At 52.4% G+C, this 11,358-nt stretch overlaps 1 protein-coding gene across 3 annotated transcripts in view; it reads right to left on the bottom strand.

The window, feature by feature from the left end:
* Positions 1–1,351: 1,351 nt before the first annotated feature.
* Positions 1,352–11,358, bottom strand: part of TMEM63B (transmembrane protein 63B) — a 48,509-nt gene continuing 38,502 nt past the window's right edge. For 2 of the 3 annotated variants that reach the window (XM_083858174.1, XM_083858175.1), the window contains 15 exons: positions 11,119–11,189; positions 10,264–10,344; positions 10,007–10,130; positions 9,779–9,912; positions 9,497–9,634; positions 9,068–9,221; positions 8,694–8,800; positions 7,844–7,930; positions 6,356–6,421; positions 6,054–6,216; positions 5,779–5,884; positions 5,476–5,643; positions 5,220–5,335; positions 4,917–4,997; positions 1,352–3,863 (listed from right to left, as the gene is read on the bottom strand). In XM_083858174.1, coding sequence (XP_083714300.1) covers positions 3,699–3,863; positions 4,917–4,997; positions 5,220–5,335; positions 5,476–5,643; positions 5,779–5,884; positions 6,054–6,216; positions 6,356–6,421; positions 7,844–7,930; positions 8,694–8,800; positions 9,068–9,221; positions 9,497–9,634; positions 9,779–9,912; positions 10,007–10,130; positions 10,264–10,344; positions 11,119–11,189 — 1,761 coding nt within the window. In that variant the 3' untranslated portion in view covers positions 1,352–3,698. The remainder of the gene's footprint in view (positions 3,864–4,916; positions 4,998–5,219; positions 5,336–5,475; positions 5,644–5,778; positions 5,885–6,053; positions 6,217–6,355; positions 6,422–7,843; positions 7,931–8,693; positions 8,801–9,067; positions 9,222–9,496; positions 9,635–9,778; positions 9,913–10,006; positions 10,131–10,263; positions 10,345–11,118; positions 11,190–11,358) is intronic. The other variant, XR_014589718.1, reaches the window with a different exon arrangement.

Here is an 11,358-nt window from a genome sequence, read left to right as displayed (position 1 = left end):
GACTCTGTTACAGGCAGCTTGTTCTGCCCACCCTGGTGCAGAGGTGGCCTTGTGTGCCCTGCTCTGGGTTGTTGCAAGGGCTGCTCCATCTTTTTCCCAGCCAGGCTTTCCACAGGCTGGAAGCATAAGGGGGTCCCTGCTGGGGACATTATTTAGCTCTGCACAGAACTGCAGGCAGCACTGTGCTCTCAAAGAGCAAGAGGCCTGTAGTGCCAAGGGCTTGTTCCTGCTTTGGGTTTGTGCCCATCCTTGTGACCCCGTTGTCCTATTCAGCCCCTGCCTTATTACCCTTCAGTGGCCTCCAAAGCTGCTTTCAGAGATTCCTCTCCTGGGGCAGGAGACAGCTCCTCAATAATCCTGTCACAAAAGGCGATCCCATGTCCTTTCCCCTATGCTTGGAAGCCGTTTCCCTAAAACACCTGCAAAATCCCTGTGCAACTTCCTTGTCTCCTTCACTCAAGCTTTCCTTTGCAGTGATGGCTGCAGGAGCCTGGCAGCAGGCATAGCTTTTCTTTCTGTCTTCAGTTTTTTTGTTCTCTGGCATTGCCTCTTCCCTTGTCCTTTGGCTATGGGCAGGAGGGTCTTTTGTCCCCTGCTGGTGCTGCACTGCTGGCACAAGAAGCCACGGGGTCTGATCACAGTGAGGTGGGGTCACTTGTCCATCTCTCAGCAGCCCACGCCAGGCCTCACTCTCCATTGTGCCGTCCTCCAAGCAACAGCCACTGTGCACAAATGTAAGGAGCACAGCAGGCTCCTGGGAAGCATGCCAGATCCAGCCTGCACAGAGAGCAGCAGGGAGCATCCTGGGGACTGGCTGCTTGCTGTTGGCCCCAGTGCTCAGGATAGCTGACACAGAAGCAGCAGCATGTTTCAGGTAAGTGCTCCTCTGTGCTCCAGGGGTCTAGCACCTCTCACGCTTTCCCAAAGGCTTTAGCTGTCCATCCACACCAAGTGTCCTGGTTTTGAACAGATATGGCAGGAGTGGCCATGTAACTTGCTATCGGAGCAGTACAGGTGGGCTGACATGTGGCAAGAGGCTACCAGTGAAACTCCCTTACCACATCATTCCTCAGTGCGCACAGCTCCTTATCTACCTGCTTTTAGCAGCAAAGTCTCTGATGCCTCTCCAAGTCAAAGGGAAAGCTGTTCATGCTGCAAGAGCCCATGAGCCGTGGCTGAGTTCCTGGCAGCAGGGCAGGGCTTGTGCTCACACTACTCCCCACTCCTCCTTTTGCACCATGCATGCTCCTGCAGCCCTGCAGCAGCTGGGGTCCTCTCCTCCCAGGTCCCAGGTCCCAGGTCCCAGCCCCCAACCCACTCCACAAAGAAAAGACTGCACAAACAATAGCTCCTTTTTTTCCTGTTTTCTTTTGTACACAAATATATACAGGGTATTATACACATCTCTACACAGACAGTGCCACTCAGAACACACAGCTCTCTGTGGGCAGGGCCCCAACAGCCGCAGAGGCAGCCCCAGAGCATGGCTGTACCTACAGAGACCATAGCAGCCCAGCCCACCTGCTGGACCAGGAGCAAGGGCAGTAGGTGGGTGCAAGAATAGGGAAGCAGGATCAACAACACCCCTGCCCCAGCCTGCAAGTGGACCAGGAACTCTCAGCTCTCATGCTCGTTCCTGGCTGCTTCCTGGAGGGGATGGGTGACTCCCACCATGCCCCTTCACACCCATGTGTGCTCCAGCCCCAGCTGAGCCCTGGAAGCTGGCGTGGCCTGCCCTCCCCATGCACTGAAGACCCACATCTCTTCTGTTCCATCCACCCTTTTCTCCAGGCCTGGAATTCCTATAGAGGTCTTGTACAGGAAAGGCAGCTATGTCCTCCCCAGAGCAGCCCCCCACCTGCTCTCTGTGGGTCTGGCTCCCTTCCTGTAGTGGGAGGCACAGGGGAGAAAAGCCGTGAGATGTGACCACCGTTCCTGGCAGCCGAGGTGGGCAGGGCTGGCACTTCACTTGTTCTGGTTGATTAAAGTGCTTGGAGCTCCAGGGCCAGCACAGGTGATTGAAAAGGTAAATGACTGTCCCCTTTCACCCAGCCCCTCAGGCCCTGGAGGGCACAGCCCCAGGGAGCTGGTGCAGCACCCACAGATGGCAGGCAAAGGGAGGGTGATAGTGTCTGCAATGAGCACCAAACAGGATGGTGGCAAGGTTTGAGGGAAATAAATATAGCTAAATAGCAGAGGGATTTATTATTTTCCTTTACATTTTACACAGGGGGAGGGGGGAAGGAATTGAGGGCAACTTATACTGACCAGAAACCTCCTCACAAAGTGTCTTTAAACAGGGTCAGTCCTTCTTCCATGTGCCAGGGACTCCAGTCCACCTCTCCCAGCCATTCTGTTCCCTGCCTGCCTCTGGGACACAGCTATCAACAGGGAGGGGGCAAGGGTAAGAGGTAGGAGAGAAACAACCCCCCTCTCAGGCCGGGTGGTGTCAGGGGAGCCTACACCAGTCAGGGCAGGTGAAGAAAGTCAGCATAGCCCCACGAGGCTTTTGTGCTCCTGAAGATGGTGGTCTTGACTGGAGACATCTCCTAGGGGCTGCTCTCCCAGGGCTCCCTCCCGCTCTGACCACCTCAGCTGGGGGAAGACCCTGCAGCAGCTTAGGGAAGGAAGCCCATGGGGCCTCATTGCAACCAGGCAGTGCTGATCTTGCAGGGTGTTGAGGGCCTGTAGCCTGAGACCCTTTCTCCCCTCTCCCTAGCACCCAGGAGACCCCCACACAGCCCCCCCACCCCCATGCCTGACCCTGCTGTGCAGACACAGGGCAGCAAGAGGGGGACTGCAGTACCACATGGGGGTCAGGTTGATTTGTTTGAAAGGGGAGTAAAATGTGCAAAGAAAAATGCCACTTTAAATGATGCTGCAAACCCCTGCCTGTGCCCCTGGGGGAGGAAGGAACAGGACCAGGGGGAGAGGCTGCCTGCGCCTCCTCCTGCTCATGAGAAATGCCCTCAGCACCCCTGCGAGGGCCTGTCTAGGTCATGCCAACCCAGTACCCCTTCCCCGGCGTGATGCCACCCTTAACCACAAAGCCAGGCTGTCACCATCACCATCTCTGTGGTGAGGGGGAAGCCTGTCACCAGCCCTGGGCCTGGGCCAGCTCCTGGGATGCTGCACCAACTGAATGCTGGAAGCAGTTGAGAAAGGGCACACGCAGGCACAGGGAGAAGGTGCAACAAAAGCCAACCCCACCCTGGGTGGGGTTTCCAATAGACTGACTGAAGTTTTTCATTTATCACCTTCCTGTAAATCTAATAAATTATTAGTGTTTTTCACCAGCAAGACAGGGAACACAGTTGCCTGCTCAGAAGACCCCAAATGTTCCCCTTATGCCCCTTCCCACAAAGCACCCAGCTTTCCTCCTCCCTGCAGGTCCAGGGCAGCACCGCGGGGGTTATGGTCCCCCTCCTCCCCAGCCTCTGGGAGTCTGGGGTCCAGGGATGCATTGAAGAAGGTAGCTAGTAAAGAGCATGCCTGCCGAGCAGCTGGGCTGGCGCAGGGGTGGAGGGGCAGGGAGATGGAGAGCTTCCAGCAGGGCCTCTGCCCTCACAGAAGGCAGCGGCCCTGGGGGCGGGAGGGCGAGGGCAGTAGCCAGCACCCTCAGGTGCCTCTTCCCAGGTCTCCGTGCGTACAGCCTGCCCTGCTCCTGGGCCTGCTTCCCCTCCCGCCCTTCGAGGTCCCTACTGGTGGATCTCATTCTCTATCAGGCTGTCCTCACACGACTGAAAATCTGTGTCATTCATGCCATCTGCGTTGATGAGCTCCTCATCCTGCGATCCCTGCTCCTCCGACTCTGTTGCTTCGCCCTCCGGCGAGGAGTCCTGCAGCACTTGGGCGATGTACTTCTGTCAGGGCCAGCCATGGGGCAGGCAAGTTGCAGGGAGAGAGCAGAAATACATGTGAGTCTAGGGAACTCTTCCAGGAAGCAGAGCACAGCACACTAAGCACCATGCATGAGGCTGAGCGTGGCAATATGCTGGGAGGGCAAGGAAGCATCCAGACTCCACGGAATATACCAGGAAAGGTGTAAGAGTGGGGCTTGGCCCTGAAACACTGGATGTGTTTCAAACCCCAGCATTCTGGGACAGGGCACCTGGGCTGGGAAAGAATGTGGCTTCTCAGGCTCTTTGGAACCCATGTGAACTGGAAGACTGCACTCCCTTTTTTGCTAGTAGATGTGTCCTTGAAGCTCTGCCTGCCTCTTATAGGGATTCTCCTTTTGGCAAAATGTTGCTGCTCTTAGGTGTTTGGAGATTAGGAAGGAGTCTGGATTACATGTGCACACCCCAGTCCTGCTCTCCTGAGGAAGCAGGAGGTTCTGCTTTACCCCATCTCTGCAGCCCTGCGTAGATCCCCACTACAACAACCTTGTGGAAGGAAGCAGTTGGAGTAAGCCAGTTGAGCCAAGGTGAAGTTGTGAAAAGTGACTCTGGGAGTCTCAGAATGTTGGACAGGGGAGAGAAGAGTCCCCAAAGCATTTCCATGGCCTTCAAGGCAATGTCCACAGAGACCCCTTGGTGTTGACACTAGGACAACACCAACACAAGCCCGGTGGGTGACAGCTCTGCTGGCGTGCAAGCGTGCAAAGATGCAGAATGAGAAGGGAGACTGACCCGGCTGGATTCACTGTCCCAGCCGAAAGAGAGACGGAAAGTAAATGCACAGCATCTGAGGAGCAGCGGGAAAGAGGTGCGTGTGTGGGGGTTACACTTCATCACCCAGAGCAGGTGAGGGGCGCAGGGCCCAACAGTTGCCTCCCACCCTCACTGGGAGGATCCAGGTGCTGACTCAGAAAAATGAGAAGTGAGGAGTGAGGTACTCAGACAGGGAGTTACCTCCCCCTTTCCAAACTCAGGTAGGAAGTGTGCCAGGGCACAAAGGTGGGGATAGTGACTCACAGCTGATTTGGGAGCCGGCAGAGTGGTGGCAGGTCTCCCATTCTGCCTGTTGTCCATGGCATCCACTTCTGTGTGGTCAATCTGGAGAGAAAAAGAGTAATTGAGACTGCCAGGGCAACATACTGTCCCACCTCAGAGGCAGTATACAGGCAGCAAAGACGGCCTCAGGACTATCCCCTCTGTGAAATCAGGGTTGACAGGCTCTGCTGAAGAGCAGGTTGGGACTCCCCAGAGTCCCTGTGGTCTTACAGTTCAGCTGTGCTACCAAGGAGAAGGGTCCCACACCCAACCATTCTGCCTCACCTTGTAGTTGTGAGCGCTGAGGTATTTGAAGTGCCCAAAGCAGACGTGACACAGGCAGATCACAATGGTGATCACAAGGACCACAAAGGTGAACATGGATGTGGGGGCCAGGAACCCTGGGGCAAAGGAAAACCAAAGTGGCAGTGTCAAAAGGACTGTGACCATGCTCCGTGGCTGGAGGCTGCTAGGATCAGAGCCTGGCCAGGGAAGTGGCTCAGTAGGAGGCTAAGGACTGGCATGCCAGCCCAGCACTCACCTGTGCGCACTGTGGAGAAGAAGAGAAGCCAGAAGAGGCAGAGGATTGGGGCTGCCACCACCTGATTCACAGCCCCTGAATGGATCTTCTTGTCCAGCTTGGCAGGCAGGTAAGCATAATAAAGGTTGTATCGGTCCACCAGGTGCTTAAGCAGCATGTACATGAGCCCTGGGAGAAGGGGAAGAAAGCCAGACAAGTGGGGCATCAGCCTCTTTGCTAGACTGAGAGGGAATATCTCCCCCACATCAGCCTTCTTGTCTCCCCTCCATCTCTGGCACAAGGAGGCAGAGGGATATCGCCTACCGAAAGGGACGATGATGGGGCAGGTGATGCTGTATGTCATGACTACAGTGAAGACACACATCATCCAGGCGTAAGCAGCCCCAAACTGGAACTCGTAGGCCTGGTGCTGCAGGAGGGAATGGAGACCCATCAGCAGGAGCACCATGAGAGCTGAGCAGGTGCGTGCAACACACCCAGCTCTACACACAGCACGGGGCGAGCCCCATTGGGGTCCCACTGCAGCACTGCCCTCCCTGGGCACAGGGCACACCCTATCCCTCAGCCCCGCTACATACTCGTTTGACGTTCCTCCGCTCGGCCGCCGAGCGGGCCAGGCAGAGGCGTATCATGTACATGAGCAAACCAGGGATGCGCAGCAGGTCCATGGCATTCCCGATGAAGGCAGAGGCAATAACGTAGTTGACAAAGAAAGCCCCATTGTCTGGCAGGAACACACACCTGGGGAGATGCAGCAAGAGGAGGCTGCAAAGGGTGCTCCCTCCTTGCAAGGCAGCAGCTGGGAACCCCCATAACCTTTGGATGCTGACAAGAACCACCTCCCACTGTTAACAAAGCCTTTCTGCTCAACTCCACTTACTCAAATCGCACGGCAGCTTCAGCAAGGAATTTTTTGTCAAACAGCCAGCGGAAAAATACATCCAAGCTGTGGGGGAAGAAGGCAAGAAGGAAAGATGAACCATCAGAAACAGTGACAAACAGAAATGCACATGGCAAATATGTAGAAGCTGCTCTAGAAGGATCCGAAGCTCTATAGAATATAGACTATAGAATGCTTTATTCCCATAGGCTGTTGGAGTGTGTCACCAGCCATTATGTAAACTGGACATTGGAAAAAAATAAAACAGAACAAAACAATGCAACATTCAAAAAGGGATGTAAAGCTTCCCATTCATGTGTGTTCTTATCCCTTTACCCTGATCTTATCAATATTTTTCCTCTCTCCTTTGTTTGGGCACAATATCCATGTAAGGAACAGATGACTGACTCTACAGAAGAAATGGGTTAGGTACAAGGTACCCTCCAACAAGAGATGTAAAAAAATCCCTTAGAAGAAACAAATCCCATTTTTCTCAATTTTGATTTTTTAATATAAAACTATCCAATCCTCTGGAACTGGTGGGGTACAGAACTCAACAGGCAACATCAGAAGGATTGACTATTCAGAAGGAAGCACAGCCTGTTTTGTGGTCCAAATGCAAACCTTCTGAAAGCATTCACCTCGCCCAAGATGCAAGTTTACATGCAATGAGGCATTTTTTTAATCTGTGTTGCAAACATGTAGTCACCTAGTGGGATGAAGGACTATTCTTTTGCCACTATCAGAGGTTTGTTTATTCTCAGGAGCTGCCTGACATCACCACTGACAGGCTGTATCTCAAATATGGAATTTAGGTGGGATCTTAAAGATCCCTGACGTCACAATATGTAAAGAATGAGCTAGCATGGTTAGAGTTCCCTGTCCCCCACCCACTCCCCAGTTTTTCTTCCTCACACTGTTCCCCTGCTTGGTCCCTGTTCAGTGCTAGAACGCACACCAACGGCTGGTAGGTGAAGCATCAGTGTTTCCTACAGGGCAATTCTATAAACTCTGCAGGAAGATTTGAGGCATACACCCAAACAGATGAGAACTTTTGTACCCACACTATCCCTCCCAGCCAAGCAGCACAAACTGTTCAAGTTCTGGCTTAAGGGGGAATTTATGAGTTTTGTGCAAAATGGACTGCACACTGAGCACAGAGAATGCCTCCTTCATCAGCAGATGTCGAGCAGACTTTTCACACATACTCGTCTACCATGCCAACTTTTGCAGCATTATTTGTAACACCATGGTGCATGTCAATGTGTCTGCAGATTGAGTCAATAAAGTACTAGAGACCCAGTCATGCATGGTCTGGCCTGTTCTCCCTCAACTAAAATTAAACAGCAGTCTCTTGAGGGGATGGTGGCCAGGGCACCAGTGCAGTGAGGAAAGGACGTTGTAAAAAGAAGAGAACAATCAGGGTGCACCTCAACCCTCTCTGTGCTCCACATCTCTGTACTTGCCTTCCCTTCCCACAACTCCTACCTGCTCAGGCCCAGTGATGGCAGCAGCAAGACCATGAAGATGAGGAAGGTGTAACACTTGTGCATGGTTGTCCTGTTCTCTCCAGACCTGAGGACAGAGAAGCTGTTAACTTCTCACCCCACCAGCCACACAAGCTGTGCTCCCAATGGCTTTCCATCAGTAAGCACTTCCCAGTATCTAATCTAAATCCCACCCTGTCTGTTCTTAGTACATGAATACATCCCCTTTCCCTCCAGCATATTTGAAATCCATTATCAAGTCTCCATTCCTTTCCCCTTGTATCGTGGGCTCTGCAGTCATCTTCCCTGACCTGCAATCCAAGAGCTGGTGACACCCTTCCCACCACTCTCTGCAACACAGACCAGAAAAAAAAGTTTACATTGCGTGTCCTGTGGGGAATGTGCCTCACAAGCAGCATGCTTCTAGTGCTCTGCACTTCAAGCACCTTCCCTGTGACCAGAAGCCAGAGCAGCTAAAATAATTTTGCCTTGGAACTGCTACATCTTACACATGGTACAGGCACACCACCCTTAACTGCTTACCTGAGCCAAGACTTCCCTCACTACTAGCATTTCCCATAGTGTCCAGCCTCAACTCCTCCCAGCTTTCTTCTTGCAGACCTGTCAATCTCTGCTCAGACAACCATGCTGAACAACAATAACTAAAGACTGGCAGAACAACTGTCCACAGCAGTCCCCAGATGCCCAAGAGGTGCAACATAACACCATGCTTGGAGTGGAAGACAGAAATTCAAGCAGAAAGATCTAGCCTGTAGCTTTATGTCAGTGAGAAGTGTCTATTGGCCAATCAGCTCACTGAGAAGGTAAGAAGAGGTTCTGGCTGTCCTTACCTGGTCCAGTGTGCTTCGAAGAAGGCAGAGTAGTATACAATGGTGGGCAGAAGAGCAGAGAAGCACCACAGCAGCAAGGTGGGGAAGAACTGGGTGATGATTGGGTTCTGCAAAAAGGCAGAGAAAAATCACACATGACATGGTGCACCAGCTCTTGTACCAGTCACAGGTACAGTTGCCTTTGCTGATACCAAGGCCCCAGCACTGACTGCCACTGCACCCTGTCCAGGCTCAGCACCTCCCTCACAGTCAGGCCGACAGGACCTGGGGAACAATGACAATCTCTCTCCCTATCCCCAGCCTTGCAGGGGATGTTGTGCCTTAGGGTGGGATTCCTGTGTTAACCACCCTGCACCTGTCTCCCAAGTCCTTACATTGAGGTACTCCACAGGCTTGGTGACATTGAACTTGTCCATAGTGGTGATGATGATAGCAGGAGTGGTGAGAAAGAAGAGAAGGATGAAGAGGACCACATTAATCACAAAGCAGCGGATCCACCATATAAAGCCCCGGATGGAGAGGTGTTCCCTGGGAGGGAGAAAGAGGGCATCAGGATGGCTGCACAGGGTAGAATACCAGGTGTGGGGTTTTGCATGTACACCACAACCCAGCCTGGTGAACAAAACTTGGGGTGCCAGCCCAAGGCTTTCTCCCTCCCAGTCAGATCAGATCTCTAGCTCAGCCAGGCTGGGCTTCAGCAAGATCAACTCTCTCAGTTACTAGAGGACCAGATGAAGAGGGAGAAAGGGAGGGTGCACCCCTTTTCCACAGGCAGGTCCACTGAACCCTACAGAGCTGCTCACCAGTAGATGTTCTGTGGGTCAGGAGCGTAACTGACAGTCCAGTTGGGGACGTGGAGGGACTCGCTGCAGGAGGAGGCTCTGGGCTCCCCACGGCATGCACAGCCCTGGCACTTACAAGCGTTGAAATCCTTGAGGATTCTGGACAAGAGAAAGAGAGACATGCTGACACAAAGGCTGGCAGGCACAAGACAAGAGGCTGCCTTAGTGCTGCTGTTCTTCTGATTTAAGGCAAAGGCTGGGACAAATCACCTTCTTGGGGAGGGCAGGACCATCTGCACTCACATGGCTGTGATGGTCTCATTATGGAAGGTGACAAAGGCCATCCCCAGAGGCTTTTCATTAACCTTCTCCTTCTCCCGCTTGTAGTCATCTTTGAGCTTCTCCTCCAGCTTGGTGTAATACTCAATGGCCTCCACCTGAGCAGGAGGACAGTGGTCAGAGGATGGATGATCTGGGGACCCAAGCCACAGGACATCCAACTGCTGCCCAACACCTCCAGCTCTCCCCTACCTCCTCACAGCCCCTGATGGGGCAGCAGCACAGGTGCCCACAGGGCTTGGGGTTGATCATGGATGGGGTGTTGTCCTTGCTCTGCAGGTTGGTGAAGTAGATTCGTCCACGCTCAGCTTTCTTCCTGAAACATGAGAACGGAAGAGAAGGAAGAAAAGAAAGAAAGAGGGTCACTCATAAAAACTCTGTGGCACCAGACTTGAGGGGGTATCAGCAACATCAGCCCACTCTGCCTCTTCTCCCAAAATAGAGGTTACCTCTCTGCATCGAGGAACATCAGCCGGGCAACATCATAGCAGGGACGGGCTTCCAGGACAGTGCAATTGGCATAGGCCTCCCTGTGGATGAGAAACATCAGTTCATCACAACTGGCACCAAAGGTACCCCCTGAGCAAACTCCAAGTGTTCAGGACTTCTCTCTGGCCCTGAGAAGAGTGTCTGGGCTGTGATGCATACCAAGAGTTTGCAGGAGAACCTGCAGGGCTCTGTCGCTTACAGCGGACACAAAATACAGAGCAAATGCTACGTCCTTTAGGGTTTGGCACAAGGAGCCTTTCTGGACTTTTGCCCTATAGCAAGGAGCCTTTTTGACCCCACACTCCCTTTTCTGCCTTCACAGACTTGTGATCAGAAAGGGGCAGAAGGGTTCCCAAAGGGTACAAAGCATTTATTTTCTATCCATGGTGCTTCTAAACATGGTCCTGACAGTGAGGTTCTGACAGAAGAGGAATTTAATTTTCTTGTTAAACAGATATACTTTCTAAGAGGACTGTGATCAGGGCAGCAGCACAACATCCCACAGTCACTGCTTGAGCATCTCCTGCCTGTATCTCATCTGTGAACTCAACTACAACTCAAGACATGCCCTTTCCATTGCTTACCACATCTCTGCAAGAGATAGCTGGGCATATCCCAAGGCACGAAACAAAGGATACTTTAAATTCAGATAAATAGCAGAAAAATAAGAGTGAGAGACCCAAAATAAAGGTATTCACCAATTTTGCCTAGCTTTCTGCTCTCAATATATTATTGCCATTCCAGATAACACTAGTACTACCCTAATAAAAGCATCCCTGTTACAGAGCAGTCTTTAGGGACACAGTGAGACTTACTCAAAATGCTTCTTGATCTTCTCTGGCTCAGCATATTTTGAGATCCCATTGATGAATAGAGTTCGCTTAACCTGGAAAGAAGAGAGAAAGGAGAGGACAGGTAGGTGTGGATGGGTTTAAAAGACCTGGTTGCAGCAAGACCCCTTCCCAAGACCTGTGAAAGTGATGAAAAAGGGTGGCCCCATCAATTCTAGCTACCAGGGCTGTCCTTCTCCTGTGTTTCTGCTAGGTGTTGTCATC

Source organism: Zosterops lateralis (genome assembly GCF_965231275.1).
Source record: "Zosterops lateralis genome assembly, chromosome: 3".
In the NCBI taxonomy this organism is placed as follows: Eukaryota; Metazoa; Chordata; class Aves; order Passeriformes; family Zosteropidae; genus Zosterops; species Zosterops lateralis.
Note: the sequence above shows the minus strand (reverse complement) of the source record. Positions and strands in the feature narration are given on the sequence as shown.